At 41.7% G+C, this 24,200-nt stretch overlaps 2 protein-coding genes across 2 annotated transcripts in view; both read left to right on the forward strand.

Moving 5' to 3' along the window:
• The window catches only part of ITGAV (integrin subunit alpha V), a 45,211-nt gene extending 40,856 nt beyond the window's left edge, over positions 1 to 4,355 (forward strand). Inside the window, exon 30 of the mRNA XM_053947450.1 lies at positions 148 to 4,355. Coding sequence (XP_053803425.1) covers positions 148 to 243 — 96 coding nt within the window. The 3' untranslated portion in view covers positions 244 to 4,355. The remainder of the gene's footprint in view (positions 1 to 147) is intronic.
• Positions 4,356 to 9,932: 5,577 nt separating this feature from the next.
• Positions 9,933 to 24,200, forward strand: part of FAM171B (family with sequence similarity 171 member B) — a 38,117-nt gene continuing 23,849 nt past the window's right edge. The window contains exon 1 of the mRNA XM_053947108.1: positions 9,933 to 10,146. Coding sequence (XP_053803083.1) covers positions 9,972 to 10,146 — 175 coding nt within the window. The 5' untranslated portion in view covers positions 9,933 to 9,971. The remainder of the gene's footprint in view (positions 10,147 to 24,200) is intronic.

Here is a 24,200-nt window from a genome sequence, read left to right on the forward strand (position 1 = left end):
CTGTCTTTGGAGGTCAAAAATGAGGGAAGAGAGTAGGAGTGAAAAGACAGCTTAATCAGTTAAGATCTGATCATGAAGGAAAGAGAAAGTATGTGTGTATGTTTTGCAAATCACAATGCAATTCCTTACTTGTTCCCTGAATCACAGATGGGCTTTTTCAAACGTGTGAGGCCACCTCAGGAAGAACAAGAAAGAGAACAACTGCAACCACATGAGAATGGGGAGGGAACATCAGAAGCTTAAGCAGAGTTTTATCTGTAAGGCATTCTGAAGTGTACACTTGCCTACACCTTGGTTACAAATATTGGCTTCTCCCTTCATGAGCAAACACTCACCACTGCAGAGCTGCTGGTCTCAGAAGGCACCAGCATGTGCCAAACAAGGGCAAAACACTTAAACCTTCCCTCCTGCATTAATGCTGTTCCTGCCTGCCACTAACACATCTGCACTGACCCCGTGGGACAAACTCCAGTGAGAGCAGTGCTGGGATTCTGCTTGCTGGGATACAGGACACATCATCCTTTCTGGTTCATGTACTGACTCTCCATGAATTGCTACACAGATTCTGCATTTGCTCTTGGAGTCAACAGCCTCCAGAGGTGCTTGCTGGATTCCGTGTTTGGTTTTGGCTGGTTTTTGTTGGAGTACACTACATTTCATTGCCTAGCTCTTGAAAGTCAGTTGCACAAAAAAAAAAAAAAATGAATGTAGCTTCTTTTACAGTACTGAAGAATGTTCTTTACCCATTAGCTCTGATGATAATTTTTTTCTCCTGCTCAAGAAATAGGAAATATTCAGTGGAATCATTCACAGTGATACCTGTTCTGCACACCTGTTCCCCTGCCTACTCAGTCATCTGTCCTGTGGTTTCCCTCTAGACCTTACAAATACTGTTCTCCAGGTCTTGGGTCTCTTACTACAAGCACCAAGCACCAAGTGAGGGATAAAAATCTGGGGCTGAGGTACTTTCTGTGGGACTTGGGGAAAAGATTCAGGGCAAGATCCCAAGTTTCTGCTGTGTATTTCCACAGAGCAGGATCCAGGTGTTCCACAGAGTTCTTGGCGCCATGGATGCATTCATGCACTGCCAGGGACAAGATACTGGGCTGTGGCTGCCAGCAGATGTGTCTGAGAAAACCCTTGATGTCAACCAGCCAAACCTGTGCAGGGTTTGAAGTGAAGGCTGTAAATTACTTGGATTGTATTTTGGTTTCTAGCAGAACACTGGAGGGACACTGTGTGACAGGTTACCTGGTGCACTGTAGGGAAGCTGTTAATCCTCACTTTCCCTGCTTGACCGTGCCCAGGTGCAGGATGGAGTGACACTGGGGCTGTTTAGACCAGGCTCTCTGCCAGCCACATCCATGGATCTGGATTACACCTGCACTTTAGCCACATTCACACCTCTGTCACCTCCTGCCCTCAGAGAACAGTGAGTCAAATGAAGCAGGGAAGAGCTGGCAGTCCACAAGAACTTGGAAAGTAAAGGTTGATTTGGCTTGTTGCATTTCACTCATTCATTGTTTCACTGGCTTGTTTCATTTGATTCATTCATTGTTTCAGTCCCTGCGTGTTTCATTGCACAAGACATTTCATTGCACAAGACATTTCATTATGTTCAATGCTTTTCATTGCCAGAAAAGACACTAAGTATTTTGATTCACTGCTGTTTTCTGAACCTACCAAAAGGTCAGTGGTTTAAAGCCACAGATTTAAATCACTCAGTGTATTTCCCTCACCATAGGTGTAGTAAAAGGAAGCTTCTTACACTGATTGACACAAGAGCATTGTCTATGCATTCCAGTGGACAAGGAACTGCAGAGCAGGAGGTTGTTCAGCTTGCAACCACAGGTTGCACAGATCCTACAGTGGGCCTACTTAAACCATTGCTAAAGTGCCTTACATGACTTGTGTTTATTCTCTTTTCCAAAAAGAGAATAAATTACACTATAAATTCCCAGGTACACAAAGGAAGACTTCTACAGTACTGACACCAGTGTGATTTCTGTATAGACGGACCCTTAAAAAGGCAAAAACTCTGGTTTGGTTTTGTACCTTGGGGGTTTTGTTCATAGCTGCATCTCCCCCATAAATACAGCTGTGCCCACTAAACCCAGAATTTTCTGAAATGAGCAGTTTATTTCAACTCTTATTTCTGCATCCTTTCAGAGATTTAAAATCCACCAATGGCTTTTGTTGTTAAGTCCATTCTTACTTGCTGATCCATGATGGCATCTGAGTCCTTAAGGGAGCGAGCACTGAGTCTGGGGGGACCAGCATGTTCACCAGATATAGGCTTGCATATTTATCCATTTACATGGGTTGGGTTTAGGCAGTTTGTTTAGATAAAATTAGTATACATGAAAGGGTATAGGGTATAGGGTATAAATCTGCTTTCACTGAACTTCCAAGGTCTTTGGTGTGGCCAATGTTTTATTTTTATCTTTATTTTTAGTATTGTTACTAGTGATGTAGTAGAGAATCAGGAGTCAGGCTTTGATCCTGGCCTCAAAATGTGATTTTGGTAGAACAGCATTTTCAGTGACTTACACGGGCCTGTGGTTCTCACGCTTTGTCAGCTGATTATCTGTGTGCAAGGAGATTGGTTTTACTCAGTCTTAATCTTAGTAGGGTAAGAGGTTTAAGAGACTGCCAGACAGATTATAGCTCTAATTCCTACATGTGTGCTTTCATTACATGTACACTTCATGGTGACTTGAAATTTATTAGACTACTTGCATGTGTAGGCTTTATTAGGAGATGAAAAAGAGTATTTAAAAAAAACATGGTCAAGGTCCCTCCTGCTCACATGGATGGGATTCCATAGCATTGCTAATGTCAGTGCTAACTGCATCCTAAGTTTACTGGAAACTCTCATTTTGCTGATTTTCAGGATAAGAAGGTACATTTCATTGGTACAACTACTGTAGCTATAGAAAGTATCTTCCATTTTTGAAGTTACATAAAGTAAGACTTATTTAAGTGATTTTTATTTCTTGCCTTTTCTGCTGGAGAATGAAAACAAATAGTTGCTTCTTCCATGTCCATTAATTTCCAGTTAGGTTAAAAAGACCACAGTAGCATATGTAAATGGAGTATGCAGGTTACTTAGTGAGCATAGATGCAACAACTCAAATTCAATTTAAAGTAGCATTTGTCTTTCAGGGAGATTCCAAACTGGAAATTTTCCTGAATGGGTGTGCAGGAAACTTTTGATAGTGTGTTCTAGATTTAGCAATAAGATTCCAGATTTTGTATGTACATGTGTCAATATATATTTCATACTGACTTAGAGGCATTGATGTATTCTTACAGCAAGTACTGTAGAATGATGTTAAAGCTTTTAAAGAAACTTTAGAAAAGGTATTTTAGAATTAAATTAATGCCTTTGAGTCAAAATTGATATGTATAAGGTGCATACTGGAAGCATTTAAAAAATACAAGTAGAGTAACAAGGAATTCTTTTGAGAGCTATGTTTCAGGAGCAGATTTTTTATGAATATAAAATCAACAGGTATGTAATTATTTAGACAATAAAAACATTTTAAAAGAGCTATCTTTTATAATGAAATATGAAATTATATAAGTACTCCAGTTTGCAATTAGTGCAGCATCTCATGATCAATATTGAAAAGTGATTTATATTACAGAATGCATATTATCTATTACTATATTTGACAACATTTAGAAAATGTAAAGCAAGGAAAGGAGCCTAATTTATAGGTTTACTTTTCTTTCAAGAAACTATGAAATTGTGGAAATAGCTTTTGTTTAAGCATGACTGAAAAGTCAAATGTGGGCTATATTTATCAACATAATTTGAAAACTTTGAGTAAGTTTGCCGACATTGTTTGCCAAGTTTTCAGGGTTTATTTCTGTTTTAAATCTTGATTTACACGTTGATCTCCAATTCACATAATGCTTGTGGAAACTTTCTAAAGTTTACCATGTGTGCTCTTTCTTTATAAAACATTTATTCCAAGCAAAGGTATGAAATATTTAGTTGTTTCTAAACTTGAGTCCACGCTTAAATAGTCTTAAAGGGTATTTTGAAAATACTTCAGCTATAATCAGCGTGCTCTTGGTGATTTGAAGGAATCATGCTGCCCTTAGATTTTTACAGCATTTGGGTTTGTTGTTGGTTACCCTGACAGAGCCCTGCAGTATTTTTTCCTAGACCCTCCCAGACAGTCTCAGAGCAGCAGTACACTGGTGAAAATCACTTTTTTTCTTTGGTCCAGACTAACGTGACCCTTTGAATGTGATTCTTTATGTCCAATGCTGCTGGCTGTTAATGAGTCAGGGAAAAAAATAATTTTATTAAAGGAAAAAAAAAAAAAAAAAAAAAAAAAAAAGGTAATGGCAGGGCCCAGATGAGATGATTTTGGTTTGTTTCTGAGGCGTGCAGAGCTGTTAGTGCTCTGTTGGCAGTGGCCCCTGTCACAGCCAGATGCCACAGCTGGGATCATGTTTATTGCTGAACTCCTGTGGGATGTGAACTCCCTGGTACTGAGTCTTTAGCCTCGAACCCCCCAGCTGCAACATGACATGGTCTGACCTGGTTCACTGCCAAGTCCTGTGCCCAGTTTTGCTGGCCTAAGAAGGGCCGTGGTGTTTCCTTTTTTGTGAGGACAGTGCTCGTGAGCACATTACAGAGCCAGCTCTGTGCTCACTGGAGGTGATGAATTAATGCCATTGGAAGTCTTTGATCACCCACATTGGGTGAAGCTTGATGTATATTCTAAAGTGTATCCACTACTAACTCGTGAGTCCTTCACAACTGGTACCACCTTCTTTAAGTCCACTGTGGAAAATTTGACTAGAGACTGTAGAAAAATGGGGCTGAGTCTGTAGTACTACTGCTGTTTCATGTGATTGTGGTATTTAGGTCTGTTTTTTCCCAGTGTGTAGAATTTTAACATAACAGAGAAAATCTAACCTTTCATGCAATGACTTTCTCCAGTTATGCTGCATTAAAGGTGAATAACTTGACCCTTGGCTTTTGCAAAGTAGTGGAAGATTTCATGTAGCATTTGCATCTTAAAAAATCCTTGTACAGGTTTTGCTTTTCTAGTCCATGAAGGAAACCTGTATTTGCTATGATAGAAATATGCTGAAAAATGTAACATTTTATTTCTTCGTAATGGATTTTTTTTTTGCCTTTTTTTTGTGTTTGCTCGTGCATTAAATCAGTAGAGCATTATTTGCACAAGCAGAAAATTAACATACTAACGAGAGTGCTGCATTTTATGTTTCTTTGTCATGCAGTAAATACTTGCAGCATAAATGGGAATATTTTCTATGAACTTGTTTCAAAGGTCTTCGGTACATTTAAGGAGAGCAATATACATTTGGAGTCACCTTATTTTGTATTAAATTATAAATTGTGCAAAGAAGAGGGTATTGTGGCACAGTAATTTTGTACTGATATGGAATATATAGCTATTAAAGCTATGGTTTGCTTTTTAACTCATTCTTTTCATCCTAATGCAAATTTGAGTGTTTTTATTAGGTTGTATTTTTCTATGTATATGTACAATTCCAAAATCCTATGATTGGGTAAACCGAAAAATGTAATTATTGATTTGGTTCTGATATTTAGAATTTTGGAATAAAATACCTCTTAATCAACAGAAATTTTGTTGTAGGTTTGTTTTTGGTTTTTTTTTTTTCTAAGGTGTATTTTTTTAAATGCATTTAATTCACCAGAAAATATTTCAATGTATATGTTTGTACTCCACAATTATGTGCTAAATTCAAAAAGGTTGTTACATTTACACAACTTTTATGTTCGCACCTCAAATGGCACCTTGAGTCAAAAAATTTTGTAATCACAAGCAAGAAAAATGATCTAGTCACAGACTATATTCTATCACCATAAAACTGATTCCCAACAGAAATTTCTACATACCAGAAATAAATCTTTTCGACTTTATTGGGGCCATGTTGCTGTAGAAAATGGTAACATCTTGTCCTCATGTTAGGAAAATTTTCCTAGAGAACTGGAGTATCTTTTCTTGTTGTATTATTAGTCTAATTTTACCTCAGTGTTACATTTTTTTCTGATTACCAGTCATACTCACCTGTGTGAGTGGGGTGACAGCAATATTTTGTGTCATAAAGACATACTTGAGTATGTTTTATTGATAAAACAAACAGTGAGAATTAAATGTTAGTGCTTGTGACCACTTCAGACAAACTCCAAACTAGTGAGCTCCCTGGCTTGCTAGCAGAGAATTTGTTAACCTAAAGAGAATAGTAATAAAGGAGACAGAAAAGATGAAGATCTGATATTTGTGGTTTAATTAACAACTTCCACCGATGTCACAGTGGCTGCACCTGATGCAAGAAACACGACAGCAGCAGTCCAAACGTGTTTTTTAACATTTGTTCAATACCCCCTGCAGCCAGCACAGGCCTAGCTCCTGTTAAATAAGATACCTGCAGTTGGATAGCAGCACAGTGATCACTGCATCTGCCTAGCAGTTCCAAATGAATATATTATTATTGAGAAATTAGTGACAACTAATTAGCTGTCTCCTTACAGGAACAAGGCAGCAGAGTGGTTTTTCAAGTTCCCATCTTATGGTGTAGCCACCTCAGGCAAAATGGTGGCCCATGCCTCGAGGTAATTTGCATTTGCACCACTCCACTGGAGCCACGCTGCTGTAATTCGACTCTTTGCACACCTGAATGACACTTCACTGTGTGCTGGGATCATTAGTTAGTTTGTAAATGAATTGCTAACACATTAATATTTTATTGCATATCGGTACATTGATATTTTTAAATCGCCGGTTCAGGCATTCTAAAGAACACTGTGAACAACTGGAAATACTTTGAAAAAAATATTTACTGGAACTTCTCCTCAATATATTGTCTGACCTACATAAAGAATTAAGGTTAGTGCTGTCAGCTGCCCATCTTCTCACAAGGTATTTCACAATCAGTCTGTTCTACTGCATCTTCCTGATAAACCTTCTGAAAGTCTGGTGCTGAATTATTACCCCTCTTGACAAACACACAGGACATGCTAACACTGAGTTTACAGGACACAAAAGCACAACACACACCTTGCAAATGTGAGAAGCAGAAGAATATTGACAGAACACACCCCATTAATAGTGTTTGTGATTTTACATGCAGATTAGGCCTATGTGGTACTGCTGTTGAGAGCTTTGCAGAGTCCACACATAGACTGACATTTCTGTGTCATTTGTGCACACATTTTCAGCCCTGGCAGAACAGCAGGTGCCAAGTTCAGTGGCTGATGACAATGGTTGTAATTTGTTTACAGTTTGAAGAGTGTGTAGCAACTTTTTAAAAGACTGCAGGGGTTACTGCTGGACACAATTCCTCAAGAAAATACTCAGGTAGTTGAAAGAAATTACTATAAACCTTCATTTCTTCAGGGAAAATTTGTTTAAGAAGAACATCCTGATTGTGATTATATTTTTTCTGAAATGAATGTTATTGTGTACCCTAATTTTTCTTAGCAATTTTTCTAAATGTAGTACAGACAATTAATTTCCACATTATTCCCCATTTGAAGCCATTTTAAAGAGAGCTTTTATCACACACTTAACAGATATTTTCCCCCCAGAACTTTATAAATGAATAATTGTTCATAATCATATCATCAGCATCAATTTAAAAATGTTCCAGCTGCCAAGCTGGTTCCACTATTCCTCTGCAAATAATTTATATCTTGTTAAAAGCGCACATCTGCAACCATTTGGAAATGAATTTGTGATCTGCCCTTTTTCAATGCCACACCCTCAGTCACCAGACAAATTCCTGAACAAAGGAAGCTCACAGCAGCAGCAAGTTTTCTGTAGGCCCCTTTCTTCCACCTGGGACCACACACAGTTGCAGAGAATCCAAAATTGATTGAGCTCTAAGAGTGGCTGTGCAGGAACAGCCACTTTTCCTTTGCAGTGCCCACACAAGAGGTTGAAATAGGAAGCAGGGTGAGAGGATGTTAATTAAGCAAATAGGCACTGAGCATGTCTGCTGAACTAAAAAGAGATTTTTTTTTTTCTTTATGAGCTCCTGGAGGAGTTTCACATCAAATAAATGATTGTTTTATTTGCCTGGTTTTTGTGGTCCTTTGCTTCCTTTCAAGAAAGGTCCTATAAAATGAAATCAGGTTTTCGTGGCAAAGGTTTTTTTGGTGCTGATGAAGAAAAAAGAGATTGACAGATTGACAATAAAGAATAGTATTGAGGAGTACCTGCTGAGGAGGATGTGCATTTCCCACTGCAGCATTACCCTGTGAGCAGTGACTGGGCCAAAATGGTGCCAATGGACTATCAGCAACTGCAACAAAAGCAAATAGTATTTTCTACGTCAATCCCAAATCTATTTCAAGTCATTGTTAGTGGCAGTGAAATTATTACATTGTACTGCATGGAATGACATGGAGGCATAAGGAAAATTGTATTTTCTTCAGATTTTATAAGACATATGTTGAAAATATGCACAATAACCTGTCAGTTCTTCCTTTCAGTACGGGGAAATTTATACCCTGCCTGTTTCTCTTTCAATGAAGACATTTCTGCGATCTGAAAACTACAGGATTTGGCCTAGTGTGTTATAGTAAATATGTATAGGTTTATAAAATAAACCTTTTATTTGACAGATCTTTGTTTGTCAAAAAGCAATTCACGTAATTTCATATTTTCCAAAGAAATTTCTATTCACTAGTCAAACATACACTGAGGATTTCGTATTAGCCCATTCTGAGGGTGCTTACAGAGAACGGGATGTTGGTCTCCCTGAGATCATGGCACGGGCACGCTCATCCCCACCAGTGCGAGATCCCCGTGGGGTGATCCCAGTGTGTGCTCAGCCCTCAGGCACATCTGCTCTGGGACAGTTTGGTGTGTCTGGATGTGCCTTTCCTCTGGTTTGGGGTTTTTTCCCAGCCTTACCTGCTGTGAACAACTGCAGTGGTTTTTCCACTACCCCGCCCTGGGCTGTGTGGATACACCCGGCTCCCTCAGCCCCTCCTCATCAAGCGTGTGCTCCAGTCGCTGTGACAGCCTTTAAAATGACATTACATCTCCTAAAGCCTTGATCCTACACACAGGATCTCTCTGCCTCATGTAAATGTTTATTCTTATTAGCAGTTCCTGATACTCAACATTGCACTGATCAGCAGTACAGAGAATAAAAATGTTTAGCTCTCCTGAATGCATTTTTTAGAATTAAGGATGCACATAAGTAAAATTGGAATGCGTGTACACGTGTTTGTGAGGCCAGAGAAGGGCAGCAGAGCTGGGAGAAGGGTCTGGAGCACAAGCGAGCGAGGAGCAGCTGAGGGAGCCGGGCGTGTTTGTTCTGGAGAAAAGGCGGCCCGGGGGAGACCTTGCCGCTCTCTACAGCCCCCCGAAAAGAAGAGCAGCCAGATGGGCTCTGCTCCCAAGCAATCAGCGACAGGCCGAGAGGACACAGGCTTCAGCTGTGCCAGGGGAGGTTTAGGCTGGATATTGGGCAGAGTTTCTTCAAGAAAGGGTGATCAGACATTGGAACGGGCCGCCCGGAGAGGTGGCGGAGCCACCATCCCTGCAGGTGTTTAAGGAAAGCCTGGAGGTAGCACTGAGCGCCGTGGTCTGCTTGACACGGTGCTGTTGGGTCACAGGCTGGACTCGGTGCCCTGCAAGCTCTTTCCCAGCCCGGTGGATTCTGTGGTTCTGTGTGGTTCACCGGTTCCGCGGGCGATGCTGGGGCTGCCCCGGGCAGCGCGGCCCGTGACGCCGGCAACAAGTGCGGGGGGCGATGCGAGCGCTGCCGCCTCGGAGCGACGACATCCCCGGCACCTGGGGGAGGTGGCCCCGCTCCGCCCCGCCCCAGCCCCGCCCCGGCACGTCCGTGGGCGGGCGGGCGAGCGGAGCCGCCGCAGAGCCGCGGGTGCGGAGCGCTGCGCCGGCCTCTCGCAATATGCCTCCGCTGCCCCCGGGCTGCTCGCCATGCCGGGCACCTGCGGGCGCCTCTCCGCGCTGCTCCCGGGGCTGGCGGCCGCGCTGCTGCCGATGCTGGTGATGCTGATGATGGGGCGGCCGCCCCCCGCCGCCTCCGCCGCCGCCACCCGCCCGCAGCAGCAGCGAGCGGCGCTGCCCGGGGGCGCCCCCGCCGCGGCATCAGGTACCGAACCCTCCCCGGCAGCGGGTACCGAACCGTCCCTTTCATCAGGTATCGGGTACTGAACCCTCCCCGGCAGCGGGTACCGAACCGTCCCTTTCATCAGGTATCGCGTACCGAACCCTCCCTTTCATCCGGTATCGGGTACCGAACCCTCCCCTGCATCGGGTACCGAACCGTCCCTTTCATCAGGTATCGGGTACAGAACCGTCCCTTTCATCAGGCATCGCGTACCGAACCCTCCCTTTCATCAGGCATCGCGTACCGAACCCTCCCCTGCATCGGGTACCGAGCCCTTCCCCGCAGCAGGTACCGACCCCTCCCCGGCATCCACCTTCCTCCCCTGCGGGACGGCTGCTCTCTCCCCGCGGGGAGCCCCGGCGTGTGCGCCGTGCGGTGCCGGGCCCCAAAATGAGCGGCTGCGGCTTGGCCGGAGCGCGATCCGTGTTTGGAGCCTGCGGGTGAGTGCACTGACCCGCACCTCGGGCCGCCGAAGCCTGGCCTTGGCTAGCGGGGCTCCAGGGATTCCTGCTGGCTGGCAGGAATGGCCACAGGGAGATAGCGGAGCGTCCCTGCGCTGTAAATATATATGTATGTATCATAGACGGGTATTTATTTCTGTGTATATTTCTGTGTCACTTTAAAAATAAACCAGCTGATACGTGTGCGAGCATCTTGAGCCTGTCAAATGCGTGATGGGGCTGCTGAGCTCGTTAGTTTTTGCAGCCCCTCTGCAGATGCTTATCCAAGAGCACGAAAATAATGTGCATATTTCAGCTTCAGGCCCTAGTTTTGCAATCGAATATTTGGGGGTACCCCTTTGCAGAACCAGAGCGAATGATGAGGTGTCTGTACTGTCACCTGGTTTAAAAAATATATGTATAGTCTGAAGTTTAAGGGCTCAAATGAGAATCAACCGATATTTTTCTTGCCATACTGCTTCTCACCAAAGAATTTCAAGATGATTCCAAGCATGAATTAAGACCTTTTAACACCAAGGCTCCATTTCAGCATATGTTTCATTTTTAGCATATAGGCATGCTTCTGTTTCCAGTTGACTTCAGGAAGGTATAAAATGTGCTTAGTTTTAGGCAGATGGTTAATATTTTCCTGAATTGAAGCCAATTTGCAAAGCTGCCAAAGTATATTTGTTAATTAGGAAATACAAGCAAAGATACTAAATTGCAGTATTTGCTTGCAACTTCTTTAAGATGTAGGACAAGTAATTAGATTTGATAGAAAATGAACAGAGTCTTAAATTTTTCTCTACACACTCTTAAAATGCCTTGATTTGCTCTTCAGCTCTTTTTTTGTGCAGGTTTGTGTTTTTTATTATTATACAAACATTAAAACTGTAGCATTTTGAAGAAGAGCATTTGATTAACATCTTGGTCCTTGTTTTTCTCTTTTCAACTGATGATTTTTCATTAGTTTGCTTCTTATAATACTCTTAGTAGAATATACCATTAATCACCAGCAAACACCACTTAAAAGGCATTGGCAGCATTTCTGACTTGGGCAGTGAACATTTTGCTCATTAAAAATTGAGTGGCAAAAAAAAAAAAAAAAGGACAGTTTTTCTAATTCAATGATCCTCTTTGGTTTCAGGTATTGATTTCTTTTCAAGAAGCTCTGTTACCTTATCTCCTTCAGCCCTGGCCAAGGTCTTTGTTGGTATCTAACATTTTGATGCCTGTTCTGTTGGTTTACTGTTGTTGTTGCAGGCCCACGTGCCCAGCTCTTGCTGCTTTCTTTTATTTTCTTACTTGGTATCATAGGTTCTGAGGTATGAGAATCCAGAAAGTGTCTTCTAGTCCACAGCTTGCATGTTCATTCAATTTATGAATGTTAAAAATTATCATTTGAGTTGGTTGTCAGCATTTGTTTATGTTAGGCTTAAATATAGTTAAAGGTTTGTTTTACTTGTTGGCTGGATTTCTAAATGATCTTGATTAATTTTTTTCTTCTATAAAAACTGCAAAAAGCCAATGGTAGACTTTGAAAAAGATAAGCTAATGGCTGCTCTGAAACTTTTATTGCTCTGAAGAAGCTGCTAAGCACCTTTGGTTTTTTGTGTGGCAAAGCATGTAAGCGATTTTTGCTTTATTGACATTTTGGACATTTTTTTAGAAGGAGAACGGGACTCCAGACGTATACATAATGGATAGTAATGCCTTTTTCTGTTAAATTACCATCGGATGGTTCACAGCTGCCAGGTAGGCAGGATAAATGGCTGCAGGAGCCTGGCAGCAGAGCCATCCCTCAGGGCAAGAGGCCACTCCTGCAGCTGCAGCTCCTGCGCTGGGGCTGCCAGGCAGCTCTGCCTTCTGCCAGCGAGCAGGAGCCTGCCCCAGCCCGGCTTTGTGCAGGGTGATGGTGACCCCAGAGCTGCTGTGCCACAGCACAGGAGGCTTATCCTGCCTGCCTGGGAGGGCACAGAGCAGGGCTGGAGCTCACGTTTGACGTGTGTTCCCCTATCGATGGCCCTGTTCTGTCGAAGCTCATTACAGCGTTTTAAAGATCAATTCCCTCCCGGATTAAGTGACTCCTGCCGGTGGGGTTGTTGTGCTGTTTGAGGAGAGATGCTGAAGTCAGCACAGCTGTGTGTGCGGAGTGTCTGGGGTGCACACTCTGTGCTGACATGGAAGTGCAGCAGGGAGAAGGTAGTGGCACATCATGACTGAGAAGGGCCTTTTGTTCATCTCTTTCTTTTCCCCTAAAAGCAACAGCAAACTTGCCATTGCTAAGAGAAATAAGTAAATTCTGTAACAAGGCAGAGAACACATACAAGAGGGACGCAGTTCACGGAGTTATTGTGACTCATCTCACAGATACAGGCATTCTTCCAAATTAAAGAAGAAAATAAAAAAATTGGAGAGCAAGAGAGACAGGTCTCTCTGGTTAGGATGGTGATTGCTGGAGTGGAGAACCTGCCTTGGTTCTTCCTTATTCATAGTGATTTTTTGCATTTTCCATGTGGCAATTTGGAAGTCTGGGCTCTGGTGTGCAGGAGCAATTGAAGAGAAGCTGCTGGGAGCTTCAGATATTCATCATTGAGGTCAGCAGGCTTGAGCACAGAATTCAGTGAGTTATAGTCCTGGCTCTGATCCAGACCAGTCTGGTTTTGTTTTCCATGTTCCCTTTTCTTTTTCTGTATTGAGGTGCATTCTTTACAGGAGCTGAGAGTTACGTTCAGGAGACTTGGGCTATCCTGATGTGGGGCATTGTTATTCTCTTTCTAATGCAGATATTGCTCTATAAATAGAGCAGAGACCACTAATTGAATAAGTGATAGCTATCTGTATCAGCTCTGTGGCAGGTCTGACATGCACAGAATGAACAACATGCTCCTGCAGAAAAAGCAGCTGTGTCAGTGGCAACTGTCACATTACACAGGGTGACATACAGCATCTTCATGCTGGAGGTTTTTTGCCATGTTGAGACATTAAATTAGACTTGATCGATGTTTTTAAAATAGGTGTTTTTTTTCAAGTGTATGTAGTCCCTGTACCTTTTGTAATCCCAGTATGAACAAGAAAAACTTTACCCTGTTATTTGTTATAGACCATGCCCAATCTGCCTCTCCTTCTAGAATTCAGGGAAAAAGGAGTTTATTTGGGTTTGGTGTAGTTTTTTTTGTTTTGTTTTGTTTTTTTTTTAAGCAGATGGCTTTGCATGCAATGGGGAGATTAACTTGGTTCTGTAGGGTGAAATTCAAAAGCTGTAGCAGCTAACAGTGGTGCTGAACAAAGGAGAGGGGGGATTTGGAATTGCTATGTGTATTTATTTGTTAATACACAAACCCCTGTTTGTTGAGACAGATGAGATAAATATGTGATTGTTGACAAACCCAGAAGAAAAGTAGAGATTACTCTTTTACCTGCTGGAGACAAATTCACTGCCTGGGTGCTGCCTGTGGAATTCGATTCTGAGCCCATGTCTCAGCAGTGTCTGTCTGCATGTGATGATGAGTGGCTGCCTAATGTGAAGCTGTGTTGTAGACAAGTCATTTCTGGTTCAGAGTTTTCTAAACTCCTTTGTATGTTGTCTTCTTCCTGATCATTCCAGTAGAAGGAAACTTTCTCATGCTTCCTTTTTATTTGAGATAAAAGAGAAATATTTATCCAAAACAGCATGTGCAACTTACTGGTTTTTTAATCGTGGTGTTCCATGTGTCTTGCTGTAGAATATTTTTCCTAATGACTTGTATATTGGTGTGTAGCTGATACTAATACTTAGGTATTTAGAGGAGCATTTGGTTCTGATATCTTGTTACATTTGTCTGGGTTTGAATTTGAGCAATAGCACATAATAATGCACTTAACCCCATGGTGTAGTGTGACTGTCTTCTTTGTCACTTGATGGGACAATCTTTATGGTTCGCTGTCCCCCAGGTCACTGGATTGGGGATTAGTAGGGCAGCAATAAATCCAGTTTTGTTTTAGAGCTTTTGTTGCAGTCAGATACCACAAGAAAATGAGTGAGGAATTAAAAGCTGCGTGGGAGATTCTTTAACATTCCAGTAAGGAATGAAATTCAGTTGTTTTCATGGCTCAGCAGTTATGTAGGATACAGTTTCTGCTCAAGAAGACAGGGCTATCTGCATAGAGACTTCTGATCAGAGCTGGCATTATTTGTTTTGTACAAGCAGCAACAAAACCCTCTTATCCTGTAGATACTGGAATATAACTGGTGTCAGGGAAAAGGTTTATTTTCAAATTAGAAGTGTTACATGCACACCCCAGCCAAATGGTTTAGTGCAAGCAAGCTAACTCCACCTATAGAAATCAGGTCAGAAAATGGCCTTTGATTTGCTGTTCATTTTTCTCAGGATTCCCAGCCTCTGGTATTTACAATGATGGCTTCTCAGCTAGGTGAGAAAGAATGCAAGACTTAGACGTGTCCTGATTTGTTGGAGATGATGTTCTTAAGTGTCTGAGCTTTCTGTGCTGTTCTAACAGTTGGTAATGCAACAAAATACCAGTGAGGGCATTAGGACACTGAGGGGGAATAAAGCATCTGCAGCTGTAAATGGGAATGGATAAGGAAAAAGAAATATTCATAGATGCACGTGCTCCAGGATATAGGTCACTCAGTTGCTAATACAAGAAAAAGAGTAGTTTGGGGTTTTTCATGGTAAAGCATACATGAAAAAAATATGTACTACTTTTTTTCTTTTTTTTTGGGGGATTTTTTTTTTTTTTTTTTTTTTTTTTTAAGGAAGAGAATCTGCATAAGCACAGGGGTACTGAGGAGTTCTGAAGAGTGAGACATCTCTCCTGAGCTGAAAGCTTGCTTTCACTGAAGCCTGTAATACATTATACAGCATCATGCTCTATACTTCAGGAAGCTTGATTTCAAGAAACTTGCCTTGATAGTAGCTTTCATTGTAAAGAACTGAGAGAGACAATGTCTTTTAGCACTCACAGAATCAGGACCCATGGATACATGGGCAGAAGTGGCAGGAAACAAGGGATTAATGATGGCAGGAAGCTACCTATTGCAAGGTGGTAGTTTTTGCAGTTCTTATTTGTTTTGCTAAAGTTTGCTTCTTGTCAGCCTGTTGGCAGAAAGTACACCATCAAAGGGCAATTGCTATGTAAAAACATTCATGGAATTACTGTCAGGCTGAGGAAAAGGCAGGTTGAGAATTTGGAATGCAGCTGCTATCTGGGTCACTGGGGATCTGTACCAGGCTTTCTCTGTGAACTAGCTCAGTAGATGAAGTCTTTGAAGACAGGCGAAGATCTGAGAGGAAAGTTTATTCAAAATAAACTCAATTCTTGGTGTGTCAAACTTAGCAAAACAGCACAGGTTACTTTGTTGTCTTGAAAGTTGCATATTTTTACATCACTGCATCCATCTGTAATGAATGGGGACTTGAGGCACAATGTGACAGAGCAAATGTGTCCTCTTCTTTACTCCTGATACTGTGTTTCATTCTTAATTCATAGACTTTGCATCTGGGGTGCTGTAGGGCCACCCAGGTTCTGTGATCAGCTATTTCCCTAGAACCATCAGAGTTGGTTTACTCTCAAATAACTCTTCTGTGTTCAGTAGGTTGAAACCACCAGGTCTAATTCCTCTTGCCTAATCCTGGCTTGCCAGCTCCTGCATGCTCCTAAACTGTCACCTTCCACACATGGCTGCAAGAAGGTGTATTCAGCAGGCTGCAAAGCAGCTGTTGCATTTCCTGCATTGATTCTCTGGCACTGGTTGTAGCAGAAAACATGAGGTTTGAGAACACTTTTCCTGCTAGCACAGGTTTGAGGCAAGGATGTGAGTGTGCACAGCTTTACAGGCAGCAGTAGGGAAGTGTATTTGCTGGGAGAAGCTGTGCTAGGGGTTGGAAAAGTTGAAGAGAATGAATTCACCTTGCAGAGCTCCCTAAGCCTGGTGTTTAGTAGGGCAGGTTTCACTCAAGATGTGCTCAGTTGGAAGAGGCATTCCAGATCCCTGCAGCAGAGCTGAGTTCCTGGGAAAGGGCAGTCCTTCCAAACTCTGAGCCTGCAGCATGGAGCACGTGCTGGTACAGCCCTCCACCTCTCCCTTCCACATCTACACCAGGTTACAGAGGGTAACCTTTGGGCAGTTTGCTGCCCTGGCATTTGGGGGGATTTAGGTCAGGAAGGGATGACTCTTACATCTTCCATACAGGAAAGCACTCATGGACTGTAGTGTGAGCAGGTTCTTGCTCTAGACCAGTCCTGTGTGTGAACAACCCTCCAAACCTTAACACAGCTTCTCAGCCAGAGTGCAGGGCTCATGTGTGGCACCAGCAGTTCTGTCCAGTAAAAAAAAAAAAAAAATCATGTGCTGTGAGCTTCACGAGCTGCTCTCAGTGGTTTGTGGAGGATGTGGATAAAGTCTCCTCCAGTCTCAGCTGGACCAGCTGCCCTAACTTTCCAAATGCCCCTGCGTGCCCTCTGGCTGTTGTAAAGGCCACAGTGACAAGTCTGCAGCTCATGGCACTTGCGTGGCATCACCCTGGTGATGTGTGGCCATGTCTGATGTGGCTCCTGGAAGCCATCTGTGTGCCCTGCTGGGGTGGACAGGCCTGGCAGTGATGCTCTTGCCTGTCTGTGTGTGCATAAGCCCACTAAGTCTCACCAAGGGCAGGCATGAACCCTTATTCTTTCCCCTCAATTTCTTGTCCTTCTTTCTTTTCCCTGATTATGCTTCCTCCTGTGGACTCCAAGAGAACCTCTGCTGTCTGAAAGAAGTCAGGCTTCAGGGCACAGTTGTCACAAAGTGGAAATGAGGCAGTTGCAGGAGGTGGGTTACAGGGTCAGTTCCTGCTGCTGGACTTCCACGTGACCCTTTCTCCAGCACTCTGCATTTACTGTTGACAGTGCCAGGTACATAAGAAACTGCATTTCTACCAAGGGAAGAAGCAACAGGTTGCCTCTTGTTGAGATTACATGAAATAAATTGTGGCTTGTGGTGGGTTAGAGAGCAAAAGCCAGTTTTGTCCCTCTACCTTGTGATTTTTTCCTTGTCCCGTTTTGAAAAATGTGGTGATTTTGGTGTGGATCTTACCTGAACCACTGGCAGCTATACAGGTCAAGCTGCATGACAGCTGTGGTGGGGAATGTTGGGGTTTTTTTTGTGTGTGTTGAACACAATGCAGTGCTTATAGGTATGAGTGTGAGGCGTGCATTGAGCCAATGTGCATTAGGAGGCCATGAAACAGAAGAACAGAGAGAATCTCAGAGCTGCTTCAACATGTCCCCAGCAGACTGTGGTTGAAAGCCATTATTGATGTGACCACTGCACCCCAAAAGTGCCCTGAGGTCTGTGGAGTGTCGTGGGACTGATGAGGGCTCCAGCCTGTGCCTCTGAGTGTTGGCTTGGGTGCTTTTACCAAACACAGTGTGGCTATAGGCAGATCAGTTGGAGCACTGACCCATTATGGTGCAGCTTATTTTGGAGGAAAGAGCTGAATTCAGGTGGGTTTTGTTTGTTTGGGTGGTTTTGTTTGTTTGTTTTGGTGTGGTCCTTAATAGTTCATCTGCCTCTTCTGAATTTTTTTTCTTGTATTTCACATACTTTTATTTTTCTTTATTTCTCATTAATCTTTTACCTGTGTTTAATGCTTGAACTTTCCCACTGGTGTGTGCATCTAACTTTTAGGGTTTGTGTTGTAGGTTATTACAACCTACAAGGTCTGAGCAACCCTTTCATTACTCAGACTGATTTTACTTTCAGAATCATTGGTATTACTGTTTTCACTTACTGGAAGAATTATCACAAGTAATGCCATGCAAGATATACTTTATCTTTTCACCCTATTTCCAAAATGAAGTATGGAATTTGCATCAGATGGTGAGCCCCAAATTATCATAGGATGGTGTACTCCAGGTAAAACTTTCAGACAGATTTGGTAAATGTATTAGAATTAGCAACTGAAATAAGTGAGGATGATACTTGTTGGTTTTATATTCTGTGATTTGAGAGTAACTGAGGATCTGGGTGGGTGTTTAGGCTGGAGGGACCATCAGGGGCATTCTTAAAGCAGGGTTGGCACTGAACTCACACCTGGGAGCTTTCCTGTCAGGCCATGGAAGCCTTCAGGAGTGGAGAACCTCTCTGGACAGCCTATTCCCATGGTTGTTTATCCTTAGAGAGAAAAGCAAATCCCTTTCCAGTCAGATCCTTGCCTGCAGTTGGTGACTGTTGCCCTGCCATGCATCTCAGCAGAGCTCTTGGCCCTTTATCCCTGGGTGTGGGAGTGCTGTTGTTTAGGGCTCCCAAAACCTTTCCTGTGCGAGGCTAAACAAGGCTCACATTCTTCATGTGCCTTCCCCTAATGCATGCAAACTGGGACAAAGTGGAGTTACATCCTCTGCTGCAGATTTGGGGCTGTTTCATAAATATGATGCATGCAGTTGGCTCAGTCTGCTGAAATAGATACTGGTGTGTAGCATGGTTATGAATCTTGGCAAAACACCAAATCTATTTATTATTGAGGACTCTGCATGAGCAAGGCTCCCAAATGAAACTGATTGGAACATTCTCACGGAAGTTGTTTTCTGTGAGGTGGCAAATCTGGTTGATAATTTCTGTGTACTAATCTGAGCTATACTGGAGAGAAGGTCAATGATGAGATATTTGAAAATATTGTCCATTTTGCTGGGATGGAGAAGGACGTGCTTGCCCTCTCCACCTATTATAGATGCTAATGGGATTTAAAAAAGTTTTTCCATGTAATTGTGGAAAATATTTTTCCTCTGTTTTGAAGCATTTCATTAAGTGACTAAACAGGAGAAATGAGTAGTTTTATGTTGGGTAAATGCAGGATTGTGGTAGACTGTGTGTTTAGAACAATAAGAACTGTTAATAACATGAATTATGGCTTGTGATAAATATCACAGAAGCTTATTCCATTGTTTCTGGGAGCAAAGGAGAAAACTTACTCTCACTGGGCTGGAGTAGAGAGTTTCTTTGGATTATGGACCACTGAGGTTGAGAAAATCCTCTAATTAAATTCAGCCTGAGAGCCAGTGAAACATTTGTGAGACCCTGCATAGTTTGGGTGCAGCAGTGGGCAAAATAATCTGTCATGGCTGTTTGCCTCTTAATTAGTTGTCAGCTTCCTTCTCCCCCTCTTGTATTTTTGTTGGGTGTTTCTTCTTAAGCACTGCCAGTAGAAAAAACCTGTCCCTTGACAAGTCTGTCTGCTGGATTCTTCAGTGTTCCATGGGACAGATTGTCCCAGAAATACTTTAGTGGATTTGTTTTCCCCCAGTCCAGCTGGCACAATCTCAGAGGTGCTGAATGAGTCTTGAGTATTTAGGGTGAAGAAGAAATTGTTTACTGCCCTGTTCATAGCCTCGGTGTCAACAAAACCATTCCCATCATCCTAGAAAGGTTTCCATGGTGCTAAGTCATTTTCCTATTATTCCCTACAGGATTTGGGGCACCTGCTGGGAAGGGGAACTTGTGTTTGTGCTGGAGACAACACAGCTGGGGCCTTCAGCTGGCTCCTGGAGCACTTGATCTGGTGATGAGCTGTAGGCAGGCAGTAATGATTCCGAGCAGCAGTGGCTGAGTCATTAGTGCATCCAGCACTGACACGTAGCTGCATGGCATCTGTCTTGGTTTGGAAAGACAGGTGTCTGCTAAGGAAGGCAGGAGCCTCCCCTGAAATGGAAAAAATGTAGATCCTCTCCTTCTGAATTGTTATGAATTTGAAATTAAGGGGGGGCTTTCAGGCAAAAATACGGGAGCAGGAATAACAGTTCTTTATTAGGGAAGAAAATAAAAAGATAAAATAAACAATGCAGTGAACCAAAACAACACTGACAGAATCAGAACACAACCTGACACCCTGTTGGACAGGGTGTTGGCAGCAGTCCAATTGGAATTGTGGCTGCAGCCCTCCTGGAGTGGCAGGTGTGGTTCTGTTGGAGCAGTGATCCTGTACAAAAGGGTGCAGTCTTCCTCTGAAGAGGCAGCTGTTCCTCTGGGAAAATCCAGTGCAGGAAAAGCTGTGCTGGTGTTCCAGAATCTCAAGATTATATCCAGGTAGGAATGCTTGGCTCCTCCCTTTGGACGGAGCATCTCACAATGGGATGCTGCAACTTTTATCAGTCATACAGTGACATTCAATAGCCCATTAACAGCAGATGTCTCCTGGGGGGAGGATTGATTGTGGAAGAGATAAAGAAAACTGCACAATTAAGAGAGGAGAACTGCCACACCTCTAACAGATGGCAATTGAATACATCCTGCCTTGCAATCTAGGACAGCATCCTTGGCCCAGAGGAGTTGTGTTCTTGTCCTGATTCCATTGTTTTGCTTTAGCCTGTGATCTGATTTGACAGAACTTTCTCTTTTTTTAAACCTTTTTAAACTCTGAGGAATAATACTTATTTAAAATGTGTAGCAATCTGCAATCATTTTTTTCTAATACCCAGTGTTGTGTTCTTTGTTTTGTGACTTTTGATCATTCACTTTATGAAACTCAACTTTAATGAAAATTTCTATATGAAAGAGACTGTAGCTTGTTGGGAGCTCTTGCTTTGTTGCTGCAATATGGATTTCCTAACTCTTGCAATAAAGAATTCCCATTCCATGTGTACAGAGCTACCCTTAGGGAATGTTGTCCTGCAGATTTTAAATTCTATTTTCTCCATATATGCCTTTATACATTGGCCTTCTTCCAAGGGATTAGAGGATCTTTTCCTGCAGGTGAAAGACAGACATTGCAGCAGCATTACAAATATCTTTCTTGAAGGAGTAGTATGAGATTTTACAGCTTTAGGGGAACAAAAGTATTCTCAGACAAGGGTAGTGATCAGGTTATTATTGAAAAATATCTTTGAATGTAACAGAAGTTGTCCTTTGCAATTAGTGAGTAACATGCACTGATGTTTGAATTTGTTTTGTGGGCTGTATTAATCTACAGAGTCTGTGGATGCATATCTGTCTTAGGGCTTCACAGCATTAAATGTCATGTTTGAACAGGTGCTACTTTGTTTTCCTGTGATTTTTTTTTTCCTTCATCTGTCAAATTGAGGGTATGTTTAAAATTGCACAGTTTTTTTTTCTGCAAATTCCACTCACAAGCCACCACTAGGAATTCCACAAGATAAATGCTGTACCTGAGCCATTAGGACTAAAAAAAAAAAAAAAATCATGTTGCAAGGCTGCTGGAATATTCTTTCTGTCCAAGTATATTGACTGTTAGAGGGCAGGTTTGACAAATCATTCCAAATTCTCTACAAGAAATGGTCACATTTTGTCAAGATGCTGCTGCTGACTGATTTATTTTTGCTGTGTAAATACTGAAGGTTTAATTGGAAAGTTCATCAGTGGTAAATCCACGTTGTTGGCTTATCCCCTAACAGGTACTTACCCATGTTTCTTGAAGATGTATAATATATTGTGGGGTTTATATAAAACCCCATATTTAAAATAGAGTATTATGAAGATTTTATAATATTTCCCTCTGTAAATTTTCCCCCAATATTCTGTAACAAACTGAATTTTTAATATTTTCATTCCTTCAGCTCTGATGCAGGGTAAAATTATACTGGCAGTGATTTAAAAAAAATGAAAGAGCAGCATTACAGGTTTAATATTAGCCAGTGAGTAAACTGAAATGAAAAAAATAACCTTATAATGGCCTCTGAAATGCCTGGGCAAAGCTGTTTTATCTTGTAGGTTTTGGGAGCTCTTTCTAGTATATACTTGCTCATTTTAATCTCTTTCACTTGCAACTTTATCTTAATTTGAAAGGTAAATTTTATTTAAGATTTTATTCTTGTAATATTAATAATTTAGCTCACTTACATAAAATTACAGAAGACGATATTTAAAATAAATGGCTCCTAAATAAGTGAAGCTCTGCACATTGCAGCATTTCATCTTGTCTGCTGCCTGTCTCCCTTGCTCCAGGAAGGTGAATTTCTGCTTCAGTCTTCCATAGTAACCACAGCTCTGAGAACCAGGCTGGCTGATTCAACAAAATAGCAGCAAATCAAAATGCAGAGTTGCTATGGTAATTTTAATTCTCATAGGTTTATTGTGTCCTGTGAATTCCCATGTTCTGTCTCGGGTGATGACACAGTCTGAGTTAAATTTGTGAAGAAGGCACAAATGATGAAAAAACATCTTGCAGCTCCTTACCAAATGAGTACCTTGCAGCAGTACATGCTGTGCACTTAAAATTATTCCAGCAATTTTTTTTAAAGTACATAAATGCCATGCAGTGTTAAAGGAATACAGAGGGGAAAAAAATCCCATCTAACCTTCATGGCTGCTTTCCTGTGTGAATTTCATGGCTCTTGCTTAGGTAGCCCATAAAAATATATCAAGGGGAATTTTCCTTCTATTTTCTATATCTTACCAGGAGCACTTCAAAGTGCTTGGGGGGTGTGTTCCCACTGGATAGGAGAGTGAGGGGGGAGCAGCTTTATGGATTAGCCTGCTGGCATTCTGCTGCACTTCTTACAAGCAGGATCCTTCCAGGAAGGTGTTCATTGATTATGCAGCAGTAATCATTAGGGACACTGCCTATGATCATCTGGTTTATTTTATTAATTTCGTCAAAATTTGGTCCCTGTCAATGTTTGTGGAATGATTATTGTGCTTATGTAGCTTGTTTATGCATCTGGTCTGAGACCTTGGATGGAAGTGTAACCACTTCTAATGGCAGAACACATCTGCTTGTAGAAAATGGTTATTTTTGTTTATTTATTCAAATAAGTCATAAGGTCAGTCCTCCCATATATACAGCAGATCTTCAAATTGGAAAAGCTAGATATGCCTATGCAATCATATAGATTTTGAATACTGAGGCCATCCAGATTATAAAGTAATCAAAATCCATTAAAATAATTGCAAGCATTAAAAGTTTGCATTTTTTTTAATGTGGTAGGATTTTTGTCTTTTTTTTTTTTTATGTGAACTCAAGGTAGTGCTGCAATCAGTACCTGTACAAGTGTTGTGGAATGAGATGGATGGGAATTTCATGTCTGTTGGGAAGTACAGACATAATTATACTGGGCAAATATCTCATCAAAATGTGGCAGCTCAAGTTTGCTAGAGTTGAATATGGGCCATATTTAGTTCTGATTAAATTTCATCTTGCCTTTCAGTTGCTTCTGAATTTGGAGGAACTGATAGGAAAAGTCGTAGGGAGAACAGTTTATTGGTTTACACTGACCTAATGCTTATTGACTACTTTGGAAATCCTTTCAGTGCATAAGTACTAATGAGGCATTAATTAATATTTTTCAACAAGTATCCAAGGGCAAGATTTTCTAGTAAGAATGTTTTGCAGTTTTCTTTACCTCTCTCTTCAAAAAAACAGATCTCCTTTTCCTCTTGTTGTTTTCTTAAGATTTGTATTTGCGTATGCACATAACTCCATACAAAATATAAACCCCTGAATATAAAAGGAAAATAATTCTGTTAAAGTGAAAAAAAAATATTCTGCTGAAGTGAAACAAAATTGTTGTCAGTAAATAAATGCAACTGACAACTTTTTTGTGAAAACATCAGGAAAATGCTCTGTTAATTCTATGTAAAAAGTGGTGCCAAGTCTATGA

Source organism: Vidua chalybeata, chromosome 7, assembly GCF_026979565.1.
Source record: "Vidua chalybeata isolate OUT-0048 chromosome 7, bVidCha1 merged haplotype, whole genome shotgun sequence".
Taxonomy (NCBI): Eukaryota; Metazoa; Chordata; class Aves; order Passeriformes; family Viduidae; genus Vidua; species Vidua chalybeata.